General features: G+C 39.0%; 1 protein-coding gene across 1 annotated transcript in view; it reads left to right on the top strand.

The window, feature by feature from the left end:
• Nucleotides 1-20,051, top strand: part of CNGB3 (cyclic nucleotide gated channel subunit beta 3) — a 96,390-nt gene that overhangs the window by 12,533 nt on the left and 63,806 nt on the right. Inside the window, exons 8-10 of the mRNA XM_069600351.1 lie at nt 3,272-3,358; nt 6,722-6,786; nt 7,522-7,644. Of these exons, the coding sequence (XP_069456452.1) occupies nt 3,272-3,358; nt 6,722-6,786; nt 7,522-7,644 (275 nt within the window). The remainder of the gene's footprint in view (nt 1-3,271; nt 3,359-6,721; nt 6,787-7,521; nt 7,645-20,051) is intronic.

Below are 20,051 nucleotides of genomic sequence, written 5' to 3' on the forward strand. Positions count from 1 at the left end.
ATATACACTGCTGCTGCTGTTCAGACGCACAGTCATGTCCAACTCTTTGTGACCCCATGGATTGCAGCATGCCAGGCTGCATCTCGCGAAGTTTGCCCAAGTTCATGTCCATTGCATCAGTCGTGCCATCCAGCCTCTCATCCGCTGATGCCCTCTTCTCCTCTGCCCTCAATCTTTCCCAACATCAGGGACTTTTCCAATGAGTCAGCTGTTTGCATCAGGTGGCCAAAACACTGGAGCTTCAGTTTCAGCGTCAGTCCTTCCAGTGAATATTCAGGGTTAATTTCCCTTAAGATTGAGTGGTTTGATCTCCTTGCAGTCCAAGGGACTCTCAGGAGTCTTCTCCAGCACCGCAGTTCAAAGGCATCAATGCTTTGGTGCGCAACCTTCTCTGCAGTCCAGCTCTCACAACCGTTTGTGACCACTGGGAAGACCATAGCTTTGACCATATGACCTTTGTCAGCAGAGTAACGTCTTTGCTTTTCAAGATACAATACCAGCGTTTCCAACACCAGCGTTTCCCTGGTGACTCAGCAGTAAAGAGTCTGCCAGCCGATGCAGGAGACACGGGTTTGATCACTGGGTCAGAAAATCCCGTGGAGAAGGAAATGGCAACCCACTCAAATATTCTTGCCTGGGAAATCCCATGGGCAGAGGAGCAGGCTACAGTCCATGGGGTCACAAAAGAGTCAGTCACGACTTAGCAACTAAACAGAAACACTGCTAAGTTAAATAAGCAGGGTGGCAATATACAGCCTTGCTGTACTCCTTTCCCAATTTGAACTAGTCATTTGTTCCATGCCCAGTTCTAACCGTTGTTTCTTGACCCATGTACACATTTTTCAGCAGGCTGTAAGGTGGCCTGGCACTCCCATCTCTTTCAGAATTTTCCACAGTTTGCTGTGACCCACACAGCCAAAGGCTTTAGCATAGTCAACGAGGCAGAAATAGATGTTTTTCTGAAACTCCCTTGCTTTCTCCATGATCCAACCAATGCTGGCAATATGACCTCTGATTCCTCTGCCTCTTCGACTAATTATTTACCAGGTAGTTTATTATCTTTTATTGTTTATCCTAACTCTGAGAAATAGGCAGAGAGTTGAGGGTGATCCAAGTTTACCCAATCTGTATGATTGAACTCCAGCTTCCCATTTCAAGGACACTATAGTGGCCTCAAATTTTGTAAAATATTCAGATCTAGGTTTAGGTGCCAGATTGTCCCTGTTGGCAATCTATGGTGATTGCAATTTCTTTCAATCTGTTTTCATCTCCAACTAATTTTCTTTGTAAAACTTTCCCACACACTTAGACATAGTCATAAAAGGTCTAAACTACTCTGATGAACTCTACAAACAGAACTAATATTCTTTGTGAGTGCTACAAAGCTTATTTCAAACTCTTAATCACTTTCTTGAATTTGAATAAATGCAAATTAACTCACATATTTAATTTGGGTTTCTAAATGTAAACTTTCACATTTAATTGAGGTCACTTCTTTTGAATTTCCTTAGCACATCCCACAGGTCATGTGTGAAGTGAAAGCCAATCCAACTCTTTGCGACCCCAGGGACCATACAGTCCACAGAATTCTCCAGGCCAGAATCCTGGAGTGGGTAGCCTTTCCCTTCTCCAGGGGATCTTCCCAACCCAGGGATCGAACCCAGATCTCCGACATTGCAGCCAGATTCTTTACCAGCTGAGCTACCAGGGAAGCCCAAGAATACTGGAGTGGGTAGCCTATCCCTTCTCCAGCGGATCTCCCTGACCTAGGAATCAACCCAGGGTCTCCTGCATTGCAGGTGGACATGTCTTATGCCACTGTGTTATACCTATTTTTGTGCTTGGCTATCCTATCATTGGACTGTTAATTTCTTGTGGACAGAAACAGTATCTTATCTCCAACGTGCTTTGCAAAGTTCCTTGTACAGAGTACAGTGTTGGTCATTAATTCACTTTTCTACAATTCAGTAAGAAGTAAATCATATCTACCAAATCCATGCTAACATGTTAATATCAAGCACAACTTATTGACTGGCTGCATGGAAAAGTCGAATGGGCCTTCAAGCGATTGGACATTGAAATAGCACTAGACAGAATCAGTGATTCCACGCTCCCGCTTCCTCATTTATAAGACATTATTATAGTAACTCTTTGAACACCTCTCAACTTGTCATGAGACCCAGTATCCGTAGGATAAAATCAGTAAGGCTTGGTGATATTATGCATTTTTAAGCCAATACTTCTAGTAAATCATTTGTTTATGGTAACCAATCTGGTTGAGTCAAACTGAGAGTCCCATTTCTTTTCAATATCACTAGGCTTTGAAATTCTAGTACACAATTAATTACTTCAACTTTTCATTTCGTATGTATGGCCTTACAGAAAATTCTTAACTGCTCTTAATTATCGTAAATAAATTAAATGTTTCTTTAATGTACCCTATTTTTCAAGATAACATAAAGATGAATGAAAATTAATCATTATCTTACATAAAAATTTTTATTGTTATCATTGAAATCAAGAAAGTATGCAAGTATGATGGTGTCATTTCACAATTACCAAGGTAATATAAAGCCAGTATAATTTAAATACATCACATATGTAAAATGTTTTTAGCTATAATGGTACTTTCAATACCTTCTCCCGTCAGAACTGATAATTAATTGTAAATGGGACCGATTTCTTTCCTCTCATCTCTGTTAACCTGTACAGTCTCTGACAGATATGCTCACTGCTATTTGTTGTCAACAATATGATCCAAAGTAGAGAGCAGTAGAAAGAACCGAAGTGTCTGGATGAACCACCAACAATATAATCAGCCTGACCGCTGGAGAACTGGCTGAAACATAAAAATCAATCACTACAATGAATGTCCAATAGTTTCAAATAAAATCAAGAATGAGCTTGAGCTTCAGTCCAAAAACCCCAAGCTGAAAATAAAATATGTTCTAAAAGTAGCAACCATGCCATCTCTGAAATACATGTGACAGCACAACAAAATTCCAGAAAAATGCAGTGCCTAAGCTTAGCAAGATCAGATGCATGAAGCTGGAAATGAAATTCACTGGACATAAGCTATGAAATAGTGTTCATGTTTTCATGGTGTTGATCTACCTTTCAGGGACACCATGCATATCTAACTGAAAACAATTTTGTATTAAACAAAAAATGATCCACAGTGACTAGTTAACTTTTACATACATTGATGTGTTAATGTACGTCCAAAAACTTATGTAATCACATCATAATTATGAGTATGTTCTTCCAACAGCTGGATATGGCATCAATAATGCCCTTTGATGTTTTCTACCTCTTCTTTGGGTTTAATCCAATATTTAGGACAAATAGGATGCTAAAGGTAAGATAACTATATTTAATTGTCTGCTTCGTATAATAATGGAAATCTTCAAGTAATTTAAAATATCCCAGTTGTTTCCCAAAAACCTGTCCTCCCTTTTTCTGCCCTCATCAATGCTATGAATTTTAAAATCTCAATGAAGGGAAAACATCATTATTTCTACTGATAGAAGTTGCTTGTTCTTGGTTGTTTTGAGTCTGTGTCTCATAACAGGTATTTTTAAAATAGGAATGCTTTTGTGCTTCTAAATACAGCTATAATTACGAATGAATATTTTATAAATCTATGCTTTTCCACTTGTCACTTTCCATTACATCGTCACTGAATGCTTGGAACACCAGGTTTAAAATGAGAGTGCCAGATGAGATGACCGCTAAGCTATCTTACTCATCTAAAATTCTATAATAATAGAAAAATGCAAACACCCTTGCATAACAAAAGTATTTATGTACTTATAGCTCAAATGTTCATCGAGAGGGAACTAGTTAAATCGCAGTACATCTATACAGTAGAAAACTTTGTAATGCAAAAATAAAAAGAGTTTTCTGTGAACTGGCAGAGGACAACCTCCAAGATAAAACAACAAAATGAGGGGGGAAGTTAGTTACAAAACAGTTTATAGAACAATGTTAAGTCTTGCAACAGAAAGAGAATATATTCTATGTTTCTGTATTATGTAAACAGTGGATGGCTACTGAAAAAATAATAATAATAATAAAAATGGTTAACTGAGGCTGGAGAGGAAATCAGGATGTATAGGGGCAGGAATGGGGCTTCCTTTCCTAGCGGTGAAGAACCCACCTCCCAGTGCAGGAGACGTAAGAGACTCGGGTTCGATCCCTGGGTCAGGAAGATCCCCTGGAACAGGCCACAGAAGCCCGCTCCAGTGTTCCTGCCTGGAGAATCCCGCGGACAGAGGAGCCAGGCGGGCCATAGTCCATGGGGCCACAAAGAGTCCAGCAATACTGAAATGACTTAGCAGGCAGGCACAGGGCCAGAATAGGAAAAAAGACTTTGAAGGTATACATTTCTTACTGTTCTTGAACTGTATTAATAAATTACCTATTGATAAAGATTCTAAACTATAAATATTTTATAACTCAAAGCTTTATCAGGTACCTAAAATGAGTCTGAGGGGAGTCAGCATGTGGAATTTTGTAGAAATCTTTAATGTTAGCAATAGCAGCTTGCATTCCCAAAGACAGCCCTCTTAAAAGGAATACCGCAGATTCTTTCCATTTTAGGCAGTTATCTCTTTGACACTTTGGGAAGACAAGATGGTGTGACCTGGAGACTCAAGTGCATCCTGACACAGCAGCAGCTGCTGTTTGCTGGATCCATACTCGGTCCTACTTACTCTGTTCAACTTTTATTCATTGTCTCATTTATTCCTCCAAACAAGCTCTTTCTGGAGATGAAAATGAGAATAAGCAAAGTTAAAAAAAAAATCTGTCCAGACACGCAGCTGGTGAGTGGCAATATCTGGAGCCTATCGCATATTTTTTGACTCCAAATTCTTTACTATCATCAGATGAGCAAGTGAACTTCAGGCTGAAAGGCTCTCTTTCCATGTCCATGATTTTTCCGCATTAAGAGGGACGTTACTCTATATTCTCTCACACACTCAAGACTACTCTAGGGACTTCGGTTTTGACCACGGGGTGTGGGTCTAGACTGAGTAGAATTTAACATCCCTAGCAGCTTGGTGGGCTGGCCATCCATCGTCAAATTTCTAGTGTCGAATGGACATTTCAGGAGCCCACTTCTCAGATGACCAACTTTCAGAGAGTCTTGGGTTCCTATGGTTTGGGGAGTTGGGTATCGTAATAAAATCTTATAAAATGCTAGCTCTTCACACGCCATCTTTGTGTCCCTATGGTGTCCAAAAGCTCACTATCTTTAGATTTTTAAAATCTAGGCAGTCCTGAAAGTCAACATGAATCTTCTTATCATAGCCCCACAGGCCAGCCATTTCCACAGAAGTGTATCATTTTAATGTGCAGTTCTCTAGGGAAAATATCGTTTATCTACCTCCAAAGTATATATGAAAAAACAAATTAAGAATATACATTTTTTCTACAGTGAACACTTAAGCAAACTTTCAAAATGTGTCTTTGTGCAAGCTTCTATCAAGAGTACAATAAAAAAATAACCACAAACGGAAATTATCTTAATCTGAGTACTGAATGGATGTTTCCGACTCAGGAATTCTAGAAAAACAAATCATTTGTGCATATTCCTAGACTAGTAGTCATTGCTATTACACCTGTTTTTTAATTCCCAAATGTTCTATTATAGTCATACCTGCACTGGATGAAATTTTGAACCAGATACTCTTTGAATTTAGTAATCCCTCATAGCCCTTCCAATCTGTAAGGTCCTATGAGTCTAAGCGTATTATATGATTAAATGCATGAACTCATGTAAGCATGCAACCTCTTTTGAAGTCATGTTCTCTGATGTCCTCATTTTACAGATGAGGAAGCTGAAATACAGAAATATTAAGTGACTTTTCCAAGGTCACACAGTTAATAAATGGAAGAGAGGAGATTGGTGCTCAGCTCTGGATTTTACGCTCTTGCATTTTACAGCCTATAAATTAAAAAGAGAAAGTAGGGAGAAAAGAAAGAGGAAGTAGGTGCATGTAGGGAGTATCTGCTGAGAGAGAAGTGGGTATAAGCAGAAGAAAACCTGAGGCAAATAGCAACTGTTCTCCAGTGTTCTTGCCTGGAGCATCCCAGGGACGGGGGAGCCTGGTGGGCTGCCGTCTATGGGGTCGCACAGAGTCGGACATGCCTGAAGCGACTTAGCAGATGCATCTAATCTCACTGTATCTTTGAACAATGTCAAGAATAGATAACCAATGCTAACATTTACTGGACTTTAAATTTTGTTGAAATAAATACACATTTAATGCAACTTGCTTTTATGTAATGCTAGTGTTGAGCAACAGGACATAACACCTGTTTTTGACTTCAATGTATTTTATTATTCTTCTCCTATTTTACTTATGTTTTGAGGGGAGGTGTGATTTTTAATGATTGTGAAACAAAGTTCCACTATATGCTTTAAAAAGAAAAAAGGAAAGAAATGTTTTTAAGCTTGATTTTCTAAAAGCATTACAAATAAGACATAACTGGAGTAGAAATGGAAAAAAAGTGAGAAGCTCTATAAGTTTGGCACCTTGCTAAAATGCACTGCCCAGAGGAAAATGCCACTAAACAGATCTCAGTTTTTGTTTAAGACATGAATATAATTATTTTCAGTAGCAAATAAAGTCTATTTAATACTGTTTTATTTAAATATGAGAGATGTATTTAAGACTAACACACTTTGGGATTCTTTTGCTTGTTTCCTACACAGTACACTTCATTTTTCGAGTTTAACCATCACCTAGAGTCTATAATGAACAAGGCATACATCTACAGGTAAATTATAACTCAGGGTACTTTGGGGTGGGAGAGAGCGCAATGCTATGACATTGTAGACAAAACTGGGGAAGAATATGGCCTCCCTGCAAGAGAGTAAGGAATAATCTCAGATTTGGGGCTATGGAGAATATTGAGCTACGTTCTAAAACAGATCTGAACATTTCAAAGTGAGATGAAAGTATGAAAATTATATTAGATTTAGAAGAATACCTGACAAAAAAAAAGAGGGCGTATTACTTGCTTCCATCAGAACAAGGACAGAGAAATGTGTCCTTTTGCAAGCTGACTTTGCATCTCTCTCACGACAATTCATTCCAATCTGAATTTTCATTCATTCGCTGTTCTGAACTTAACTTGCCCAGAGACCTCTAGTCAGTCAACTGTAGCATGAAGTCCCATGAGCTCTCCGGAGATATCCAGTGAAATCAGCATGGTGTATTTTATGGAACTCAAACTGGAGAGGTGACCCTGGAGACATGTCTTTCAGGGAACTGACTCGTGCCATCTGTGAGAAGAGAAGAGCTTTTTTCCCCCTCTGTCAGTCCCAGTCAGGAGACTGAAGTCTGGAGACCTGTGGTGGCAGCATCATTTCATACTGTACTAATGAGAGCTAACAGTTCACACATTTAAAGCAAGGAGATTCAGCAGAGACCTTAAGAAAAAGAAAATGTTAAAATAGGCTGTATTCCAGAAACAGCTCGAGCCTCACTTCACACTTCTTCTCGTTGACAGAGTAATTCGAACGACTGGATACTTGTTGTTCACGCTGCACATTAATGCTTGTATGTATTATTGGGCTTCAAGCTATGAAGGGATTGGAAGCACCAGATGGGTGTATGATGGTGAGGGAAACAAGTGAGTTTTAATTTTTTAATTTATTTTTGATTGGAGGATGATTGCTTTACAATGTTGGGTCGGTTCTGCTGTACAGCAGTGTGAATCAGCCACAAGTGTACCTCTAACCCCTCCCTCTTGAACCTCCCATTCAGCCTCATCCCACCCCCGGGTCATCACAGAGCACCAGGCTGAGCGCCTTTGTGACACAGCCACTTTCCAGGATTTGGTAGCATCTATTGCGCACATGGTGGCGTGTAGATTTCACTCCTGCGCTCAACTCACCCCGCCCTCCTCTTCCCTCCCTCGTCCACAAGTCTGTGCTCTACGTCTGGTGCAGGGTAAGTGTTCCTTTTGAAGGAAACTTCCTGACTCTTCTTAACTTCTGTTCCAGTGGGAGTTTTCGTAAGCCAGTGTTTTTGAAACTGTAAAGCACGGTCCATTAGTAGACAGTAAAAACTCTTTAGTCAGTCAGTATGCTTTTGAGTGAGAGAGGGTAGGATAGTAGATGACAGAGTAGAAAATATCAGCCTGTCATTCCTAGTAGCGGTGTGTTGTGTGTGCACGTGCGTGTGGGTGTGTGCACGTGTGTGTGTGTGTGTGTGTGTGTGTCCTGAGTTGACCTGTAAAATTCACTTATTACTCTGGATCAAGATCAGAAAAGTTGGAAAGCCTCTGCTATAGATAACGGAGCGGTAAGGTAACTTTTAATAACCCCAATGCCAATGTTGGTAATGAACAATGTTAATTATTTGGAGGGCAGGTGCAATGACTAATTAGTTTACCACTGAAAGGTTTTATGAGTTATGAGTCAGCTATAACCATTAACTCAATTAAACACTCACAGATCATAAACTAAACTTAGGATAAAGTTTAAACAAGGATCATAAACTAAACTTGATAATTAGACGTGCAAGTACTCCAAGATTAAAAAAGATTATCTGAGAAGTTTAGTGCAGTAGAATCACGACTCAATAATGGCAGCTGAGTTATTTAATAGTGAAATTTTGGTAGATATAAAGGCCTGGCATAAAGTACACCGCCACTGACTTTCTGCTCCAGTGAAATGAGTTTGAGCATATTGTAAGGCAATGTCCTTACTGGAAAATAGTGGGTCCCAGCATGACTTTGAAGGGCAACTCACAGCAGCCTTGGGAAGGAAAGCAATTACAGGAGGGAGGAAAGATACCTCATGGAATTACACACTAGGTAGAGTGAGCAGGATCTGAATGAGGGATTGTAACAACATTTTTTGAACTTTTAGCCAGAACTAATTTTAAAAATTTAAAGTCATAGGGTCCACTGACTGGGAAACTACACACACACACACACACACACACACATACACACACACACCCACACACAGCCACAGAAGAAAGTTTATAACCAAATCTATAAGTAATTTCCTTTAGAAACTATTTATGTATTCAGCTTAATATAACTATATAGAAAACAGAGTAAGATACCAACTATATTAAATATTGTCTAGAAGTATATAATTCAATATCATCAGATGCATGAGTCTGATTATTGTTTTACTCAAATTAGAAAAATTTCTGCCATCTAGAAAGAGGAGAGCTATTTCTCTCTTCATACCTGGTTGCCTCCCTGCCGCATATTTTAGAGAATGTCTTGTTCCCAGTGCTTAGAATATTAAGTGTACAACACACACTCAGTACATGTTAGGTCTTAGAGAAGACAAGAAGGGAGTTTCTTCACTCTTTCTCTCTCTTCCTTCTCGCCTTCTTTATTTTTTTTTTTTGTTTTTTTTCCAACAACTACAAGATTACATCACCACCACCAGACCAATGTAATAAATGTTCTTTTAAAAGGTCCCAAGTCAGAAGGATTTTAAAACAAAATGAAAATCTGGATCTACAGGGGGAATGAACAGTACCCAAAATGATAAACATGTAATATGTATTAAAATGTAAATACAGGGATTTCCTTGGTGGTCCAGTGGTTACAGATCTGCTTTGCAATGCAAAGCATTTGCAAATGGAAAAGTTTTGTTCCTTTGCCAGAGAACTAAGATCCCACATGCCAGTGAGCAACTAGGCCTGCATGTCTCAAATAGAGTTTAACTTTTTTTTTTTAATTTTTACTTTATTTTACTTTACAATACTGTATAGGTTTTGCCATACATTGACATGAATCCAGCACGGGTGTATATGCGTTCCCAAACATGAACCCCCCTCCCACCTCCCTCCCCATAACATCTCTCTGGGTCATCACCATGTACCAGCCCCAAGCATGCTGTATCCTGCGTCGGACATAGACTGGCGATTCGATTCTTTCGCCTTCTTTAAATCCCTAACACATACTGAGTGTATGAAAGAGAGAGAAAGGAAAGGAAAAACGAAGGAGTGATTAAATTTGTATTATTATAAGAAGAAGAAAGAAACCTCAGCTTTGACCCATAAGAAGCTAAAGCTAAAGTGTGCTAATATTTTAGACATCTAATTCTAGCTAGAGTGTAGACCAGATATTCAAAGTGCCCTCTCACCAAAATAGAAGAAGATAACCTACTTGAAAGGTTTGTTGTATTAGTTATTGTAATTACTTGTTATAAGACACATTTCTATATAAATTATATTACAACAGTTCCCAATGATTGCTAAATTCTTTTAGAAAGTAAAAGGAATCTTTGAAATCTAAAAAAAAATTATGTGTCCTGAAACTGGAGTTGAGTGGTAAGATTATCAGTAAAGAACAGAAAGAGAGAGGATAAATTCTTAATCATTAGAAGAAAAAAAATGGTGAGCTGCTAAAACAATTTAAAATATATCAGTAAGCAGAATACATTAGTATGGACTAAATTCACCAGCTGAAAGAGATTGTCAAATTATATCAGTCAAAATAGACTTCAAAACAAAAATTATTTTAGGGAAAAATTAAGTCACTGTATAATGGGAATGGTTTCGATTCACCATCAGTATTTTCCGGTTCTAAATGTGTAATGCACCTAATGCAAAATAGTTACGATGAGTCAAAGAAACTTGCAGAGCAAAAATTACTAGAAGGAAGAGAAACTGGCAAACACACCGTCAAAGTCTGAGACATCAACACACAACTATTAACCAGTCAAGCGCCAAAGACAGTAAAGATAAAAGATTTGAGAACCTCTCTAATAAGCTTGACTTAGCAGATGCAAATGGAGCCTTGTACCAAAGAATTAGAAGCTACTCATCATTTTACAAAAATTTTTATTGTTATAGTTGCTGTACAATATTATGTAAGTTATAGATGTACAGTACAGTGAGTCATAATTTTTAAATGTTGTGTTCCATTTATACTTTGTAAAATATTGACTATATTCCCCACATTGTACCAATATATGCTTCTAGCTTATTTTATACGTAATAGTTTGTACTTCTCAAAATTCCCTGTCCCCACCCTGCCCCTCCTTCCCTCCCTCACTCCACTGGTAGCCCTTAGTTTGTTCTCTATGTCTGTGAGTCTGCTTCTTTTTTGTTATATTCACTAGTTTATTGTATTTTTTTCAATTCCTCATAGAAGTGATATCAGGCAATATTTGTCTTTGATCCATTTCACTCAGTATAATACCCTCCAAGTCCATCCATGTTGCTGCAAACGGCAGGATTTCGTTCTTTGTCGTAGCTGGGTGGTATTCCATTGTGTCTGTATGGAAAAGATGTGTCCGTCTTCTTTAACCAATAATCTGTGTGCGGCACTTAGGCTTCTTCCATATCTTGACAATTGTAAACAACACTGCCACGAACATTGGGGTGCATCTCAGATTAGTGGGTTTTTGGATATATGCCCAGGAATGGAATTGCTGGGTCATGTGATAATTCTATTTTTAGTTTTTTTGAGAAACCTCTATACTATTTTCCAGCGCAGCTATGCCAATTTACATTACTACCAATAGTGTACAAAGGCTCCCTTTTCTCCACATCCTTGCCAACATTTGTTATTTTTGTTCTTTTTGATGATAGAAATTCTAAGAGGTTGAGGTGATATCTCATTGTGATTTTGATTTACATTTCCCTGATGGTTAGCAATGTTGAGCATCTTTTCATATGTCTATAGGCCATCTGTATTTTCTCTTTGGAAAAAGAAGCCATTCATTCTTCTTAATCATTCATGATAGATTACAAAAAAGTGGTCATTTTCTAGCCCAAGGAGCAAGTTTTGATGCATTTTTCAGCATTGCTGTCAAACAGCTCGCATTCTCTAGTCCTTTAGACAGGAGGGTTCTCACCCAAAACCAGAGCTCTAATAATCCTCTTGAAAGTGAAAGTGAAAGTTGCTCAGTCGTGTCCAACTCTTTGCAACCCCATGGACGTCCATGGAATTCTCCAGGCCAGAATACTGGAGTGGGTAGCCTTTCCCTTCTCCAGGGGATCTTCCCAACCCAGGGATCAAACCCAGGTCTCTAGCATCGCAGGCGGATTCTTTACCAGCTGAGCCACCAAGGAAGTCCAATAATCCTCTTACCAAGTGTCAGGGACACATCCTTACCAAGAAAATGCCTTTAAAAGCAGCAGATGTGTGTGTGCTGTTTTATATATATATATATAAAACATATAAATAATTGTTCTTGTTATTGTTTAGCCGCCCAGTCGTGTCCGACTCTTTATGACCCCATGGTCTGCAGCATGCCAGGCCTCCCTGTCCCTCGCCATCTCCCAGAGATTACCCAGTGGCTAAGACTCTGCACTCGAATGCAGGGGGCCTGGATTAGACCCCTAGTAGGGAAACTAAATCCCACATGCCCCAACTGAGACTCGGCACAGGCAAATAAAACAATAATAAATAATTTGTAAATGGCAGTTGTTAATACACTTACATTTCCCACAGTTTTAAAGCAACACCTGCCTCTTCTCTTACTTCATATGACTCTTTGACCTCAAAAGTGTAAAGTCTTTTTTTAGTTAACCCTTGTGATGGCTCCTGATGACATATAATTTGGAGGTTGCTTATGAGATCACTGGACATGTGAACCTTGTCCTAGTTAGAATAATGCACCAACTGTAGGGTGCAAGTGAAGCACTGTGAACATTTAAAATAAGAGGCATTTATTACTATTCTATTAATCTTCATCAAAATAACAATGTCTGTTCATTTCAGTAGAAGACAAGAGGTTATTTTCATTTATACTAAGTACATGGCAGCCTTCATCTGACTGTGAAATATGACAAAGCAGGAATGGGCTTACTTAGCTCAAAACCAGAGCATAAGTTGTTGCTGTTCCTAAATCATGCCCGACTCTGACCACATAGACTGCAGCACGCCAGGCTTCCCTATCCTTCACTGTCTCCTGGAGTTTGATTGGAGTGATGTTATCCAAGCACCTCATCCTCTGTCTTCCCCTTCTTCTCCTGCCTTCAATCTTTCCCAGCATCGGGGTCTTTTCCAATGACGTGGCACTTCACCTCAGGTGGTCAAAGTATTGGAGCTTAAGCAAAATATTCAGGGTTGATTTCCTTTAGGATTGACTGGTTGGATCTCCTTGCAGTCCAAGGGACTCTCAAGAGTCTTCTCCAGCACCACAGTTCAGAAGCATTAATTCTTCGGTGTTCAGCCTTCTTTGTGGTCCAACTCTCACATCTGTACATAACTACTGGAAAAACCACACCTTTAATTGTAAGGATCTTTGTCAGCAAAATGATGTCCCTGCTTTTTAACATGCTGTCAAGATTTGTCATAGCTTTCCTTCCAAGGAGCACGTATGTTTTAATTTCACGCTGCAGTCAACATCCACAGTGATTTTGGTGCCCAAGAAAATAAAATTTGTCACCATTTCCACTTTTTTCCCTTTTATTTACCATGAAGTGATGGCACCAGACACCATGATCTTTAAGCCAGTTTTTTCACTCTCCTTCATCCTCATCTAGAGATTCTTTAGTTCCTCTTCATTTTCTGCCATTAGAGCAGTGTCATCTGCATATCTGAGGTTGTTGATATCTCTGCTGGCAATCTTGATTCCAGCTTGTGATTCCTCCAACCTGGTATTTCACATGATGTACTCTGCATAGAAGTTAAACAAGCAGAAGGGCAAAATACAGCCTTGACTTACTCCTTTCTCAATTTTGAACTACTCTGTTGCTCCATGTCCAGGTCTAACTGTTCTTATCGGCATGCACGTTCCTCAGCAAACCCGTAAGGTGATCTGATACTCCCGTCTCTTTAAGAATTTTCCACAATTATTTGTGATCCACACAGTCAAAGGCTTTAATATCATCAATAAAGCAGAAGTAGATGTTTTTCTGAAATTTCCTTGCTTTCTCTATGATCCAGTGAATGTTGGCAATTTGACCTCTGGTTCCTCTGCTTTTTCTAAACTCAGTTTGTACACCTGGAAGTTCTCAGTTCATGTACAGTTGAAGCCTAGTTTGAAGGATTTTGAGCATTATCTTGCTAGCGTGTGGAATGAGCACAATTACCCAGTAGTTTGAACATTCTTTGGCATTGCCCTTCTTTGGGATTAAAATGAAAACTGACCTTTTCCAGTCCTATGACCCCTGCTGAGTTTTCCCAATTTGCTTGCATATTTGAATGCAGCACTTTAACAGCATGATCTTTTAGAATTTTAAATAGCTCAGCTGGAATTCCGTCACCTCCACTAGCTTTGTTTGTAGTAATGCTTCCTAAGGCCCACTTGACTTCACACTCCAGGATGTCTCGCTCTAGGTAAATGATCACACCATCATGGTTATCCAGGTCATTAAGACCTTTTTTGTATAGTTCTGTGTATTTCTTGCCACCTCTTCTTAATCTCTTCTGCTTCTGTTAGGGCCTTACTAACTTTTATCATGCCCACTCTTAAATAGAATGTTCCCTAGATATCTCCAGTTTTCTTGAAGAAATCTCTAGTCCTTCCCATTCTACTGTTTTCCTCTATTTCTTTGCACTGTTAACTTGAGAAGGCTTTCTTATCTCTCTTTGCCATTCTCTGGAACCCTGCATTCAGTTGGATATATCTTGCCTTTCTCCCTTGCCTTTTGCTTCTCTTCTTTTCTCATCTGTTTGTAAAGCCTCCTCAGACAACCACTCTGCCTTCTTGCATTTCTTTTCCTTGGGGATGGTTTTGATCAATGCCTCCTATACTGTGTTATTAACCTCTGTAGTTCTTCAGACATGCTGTCTACCAGATCTAATCCCTTAAGTTTATTCATCACCTCCACTGTATAATCATAAGATATTTGATTTAGGTCATACCTAAATGGCCTTACTTTCTTCAATTTAAGCTTGAATTTTGCAATAAGGAGTTCATGATCTGAGCCACAGTCAGCTCCAGATCTTATTTTTGCTGCCGGTATAGAGCTTCTCCATCTTTGGCTGCAAGGAATATAATCAGTCTGATTTGGGTATTGACCACTTGGTGATGTCTCTGTGTAGAGTCATCTCTTGTGTTGTTGGAAGAGGGTATTTGTTATAACCAATGTGTTCTCTTGGCAAAACTGTTAAAGCCTTTGCCCTGCTTCATTTTGTATTCCAAGGCCAAATTTGCTTATTACTCCAGGTATTTCTTAACTTCCTAGTTTTGCATTCCAATCCTCTATGATGAAAAGGACATCTTTTTTAGTGTTAGGTCTTGTTGGTCTGCATAAATCAGTCAACTTCAGCTTTTTGGCATTTATGGTTGGGGCATAGATTTGGATTACAGTGATGTTGAATTGTTTGCCTTGGAAATGAGCCAACATCTTTCTGTCATTTTTGAGGATGCACCCAAGTACTGCATTTTGGACTCTTTTGTTGACTATGATAGCTACTCCATTTCTTCTAAGGGATTCTTGCCCACAGTAGTAGATATCTTGGTCATCTGAATTAAATTTGCCCACTCCTGTCCATTTTAGTTCACTGATTCTTAAGATGTCAGTGTTCACTCTTGTCATCTCTTGCTTGACCATGTCCAATTACCTTGCTTCATGGACTTAACATCTCGGGTTGTTATGCAATGCTCTTTATAGCATCGGACTTTACTTTCACCACAAGACACATCCACCACTGAACATCGTTTCAACCTTGGCTCAGCTGTTTCATTTTTTCTGGAGCTGTTAGCAGTTGCCCCCCACTCTTCCTCTGCAGCATACTGGACACCTTCCAATCTGGGGGGGGGGGCTCATCTTCTGATGTCATATCTTTTGCCTTTTCATACTGTCCATGGGGTTCTCTAGGCAAGAATAATAGAGTGGATTGCCATTCCTTCCCCCAGTTATTTGATATACAGAAATGTTCCCAGTCTCTCTTATCCATATATACCTCAATTTATTTATTTTCTGATACAAATTTCCCAATGTACAAAAATGTCTTAACAAATCCCTAACCTCAATCCTGGACACATAAGTCATCAAATGAATGAGTAAATGAGCAAGCAAGCTTGTCATGGGAATCATAACTCTAGATGGAGTGAAGAAGGAGTCGGAATGCCCATACTTTAGTGCTCGGGAAATTTAGGATTACTTACTCCCTTCCCTTTGTACACGAGGAAGATGAGACGAGGGTAAATGAAGTTATTAAGACAGGGTCCCCTAGATACTTCAGTTCAGACACTAGCAGGAAAAGAAAGCGTGGTCTTTACACCAGAAATTTAGACTCCCTTAAATGCATCAGAGCCGCTCCAGAACAGCAGATGGGCAGACCAGAAGGGAGATGAAAGGCAGCTGGTGGCATGACAGGGAGGAGTCTGCATGGGGATTACATGGACATAATCACAGATACAGCCTTCCCATGTTCTTCAGTCTTGGGTTTGCATGATCTTTCACTTATTCTTTCACAGCCTTTAACAAATATTATTAAGCTCCTATTTGTCATACCTGTTTTTGAGGAGTTTATCTTCTAATGAGACTAGACTCCTAACGTTCTCCTCCAGATTCAGTGTCTTCAGTGATAAATTTACAGAAACCTGGAACTGGAACTAAGATAGGTGGAGGTAGTTAAAACGTCCACTCATAAAGTATTGAATTGGGTACTTTTAAAAGTTGCATGTCCCACTACACATCCACCACATTGGCTAAAATTTTTTAAAACTTCATATTCTTGGGTTAAACATATAAAGCAACTGGAAATCTCATACACTGTTGGAGGGATAAAATCTGACAGTTTGTTTTACAACTATATATAGCACCTATCTTAAAAACAAAAATTCCAACCCTAAATATTTGCCCAAGAGAACTTAAAAATATATGTCTATGAAAGAACGTGTATAAGTATATTCATAGGATGTCTATTCATGAGAACCAAAAGCTTGAAACAGTCTAGGTTTTCATCCACAGGAAGATGGATAAACATACTATGCCATAGTCATGCAAGGGATATTGCTTAGCAATAAAAATGAATAAACACACAAAAATCTAGCTAAATCTCAGAAACATTATTCTGAGTGTAAGACATCTTACACAACCGTGTACACGTGTGTGATTTCATTTGTGTGAAATTCTAAAGCAGGCAAAGCTCATCTGAAACAACAGCTGCCCCTGGGCGGGGGCAAGAATGGACTGGGGAAAACGAATGAGAGAAATTTTTGGAGCGACGGAAATGTCCTCTGTCTTGATAGGTTTCTGAGTTACACAGATGTATGGATTTCTCAGAATCCATCAAATAGTGTCAAATGGTACACTTAAGATTTGTGCTTTCGATGTACAAGTTTTTTTAAATAACTATATCAGTATAGAACTGTAGTAATACATATATATACACACATATATATTCTGAAGTGCTGTATTTAGGAGGAAGTGTCTGTCTGCAAATTACTTTGAAATGCACCCCAAAATAAGATGGGTTGATGGATGGAAAGTGGAGAAACATCTGACAAAGAAGGTAAAGTAAAATGTTCATAATATTAATAGAATCTATGCTGTGAATACATGGGTGAAATTCAGTTTTTTCTGCTTGTTTAAAATATTTCAAAACAAAATGTTGGGGGGAAGTTTCATGTTGCATTTGTTTCACAGAGGAAGAAGTTCTATTTTCATACAAAATGATCTTTTATGGTTTTATGTCAAATTCTGCCTTAGTGCTTTAACTTGAGGCTATATATGTGTGTATATATATATATATATAGCCTATAAGATAGCTCATGTATTAAATCAGCCAGACAGAATCTCCTTGAAAAGATCTATCTGCCCAGGGTGTAAATATTAAAGGTGGACACACTTGACTAATTAAGCTAATCCTGGAAGATCAATGTGATGCCATCTAATTAAATTACAAATCTTACCTCTGGTTGTGCATGCCTGGATATAAGACATGACTGAGAAAAGAATTCCAAGGTAAACCACAAAGCATCAGGGCAGAAAACTTCCAATTAACATAGCAGACTTTTTCATCATGAAAAAAATGGTTCAAAGCTGACCCTTCAGATTTGGAAAATCAATGCCTAAATTTTACACTTGCTATTTTCTAACATCTGTAAATAAGAAAATAAGACAAAGCAATTCCTGTGTTTGTTCCTCTCAATACTAGAGGGACTTTGTAGGACATAGTAATCCCAACAGTTGGAGTTGGCTATGCAGGGAGAGAATCTGGTCTGTGCCCCACTCGTGGGTTGCACTGGGGTCAATAAATTTCCTTAATTCAGAGACCCACAGGTCCAGGACTTGTGATCACACTAAGTCAGGTAATGAGAAATTATAAACTGGAGTTGAAAATTAAACGCAATCCATAAAATTAATTCCATGCTTCTTCAAGGTAGTTCTCTTTGACATCCAGTTCACTGTAGTATCTGTAAGTCCAAGGAAGCTTGTTAGGGAATATGTTGCAGACCAGTGATACTTTCATTCTCTTGGCAGTGGTTTCAGATCCTACCAAAGAGTTAACTATTTGTCCGTTCCTGTATCTACCAGACAAAACAAACAAAAAGACTCATGTCCTTCTAAAGGTATTGAATTTCAAAACAAGTGATTTCTCTCTAGATCTATTTTTATTTGAATACTGACTTTAACTGTAGTTTGATTCTTTCTTTGTAAACCTCAACTTCTTACTGTTTGAAGATCTGAAAATTATAACCTATTCTCACACACACACACACACACACACACACACACAAAAGGCCATCCTTGTTCAAAGACAAATGCACGTTTACTTAAAGTGCAAACGTTTATGTGGCACACCCAGGTAAGAAATAAAAGACTGACTAGGGCAGGATTCTATAACTGCTGCTTTTCTGTTTACTCTGGAAACTAAGATAGCGAGCTGGAACCCACTAAATCTGAATGCCTGTCTGCAACAATATCTGAAAATGGCCTCTATATATAGGACATTTTTCTTTAAGGATTCAGTAGAAATAGCTGATCCAGACCATGTTATCAGAGCTATATGGAATATACCAAGTAGGCACCTAATTATGTGAGCTTCCCAGGGGGGTCAGTGGTAATGAATCCACAGGCCAGCGAGAGACATGGGTTTAATCCCTGGGTCAGGAAGATCCCCTGGAGAAGAAAATGGCAACCCATTCTAATATTCCTGCCAGGGAAATCCCATAGACAGAGGCACCTGGCTGGCTACAGTCCACGGAGTTACAGAGAATCAGACACAACTTAACGATAAACAACAACAGTATCTAATTATGGACCAAAATGATAATATATATACAATGGGTTGTTATACTAATTTCTATTCCCACGTCAATCGGGACTCCATGAAACCCTTAGCCACATATAGCCAAGTGAACCTCACATGTTCTGTCCTCATCTTTATCATATTCTTTGTTGTTGCCCTGGTCCCAGATTTTCTTCCCATCTGGGCTATCATGATCTGTCTCTCCATTTGTAATTGCTAGAGTTTAGTACAGAATCTTTATAAAGTCTATTTCTGAGCGTACTTGATTTTCTTCAATACTAAATTTCTAGATAAATTAGCTATTACACTTAAGAGTAATTTCCCTTTTAAGATAGAACTCAGTTCTCTGTCTCTGTCATGGTTTATAAATTCAATCATATAGTAAGATATGAGTAGAAAAGAGAGAGGAGGTATATACCCACCTGCTCTATCTTCCATCAGTAAAAAACAGCTGATTCTAAACTATAAAGTTCTTTTCAATCTCCATAAACCCCCTTGATATCTATGATATCCCTCACTAGTCACTACAAGGTAGTTTAAAGGTAGCCTCACACTTCTCGCTGCTCCTCTCATTGAAAGGTAGATTCAAATATCCCTTCCCTTGAATCTGGCTGGTCTAAGAGACTTGCTTGGCAAATATATATGGCAAGAGATTAAGAGATTATAGGGCTTCTGAGTTGCAAGAAGCCTTACAAGCTACTGCCTGAGCTTCTACCACTCGGGGGGAAGCCAGCCAGGCAAGAAGTCCATCTACACCAAGACTTCCATGCTGTAAGGAAGTCCCAGCTATCCATACAACAGGCTGAATGAAAATACACAGCCAGCCCCAGCGGATGCAACCATCCCGGCTCAGACGGTGACAGCAGACAGCCTAGGTGTTCCAAACAGACATGCACGACAGA

The sequence above is a fragment of the Ovis canadensis genome, chromosome 9 (genome assembly GCF_042477335.2).
Source record: "Ovis canadensis isolate MfBH-ARS-UI-01 breed Bighorn chromosome 9, ARS-UI_OviCan_v2, whole genome shotgun sequence".
NCBI classification, from domain to species: Eukaryota; Metazoa; Chordata; class Mammalia; order Artiodactyla; family Bovidae; genus Ovis; species Ovis canadensis.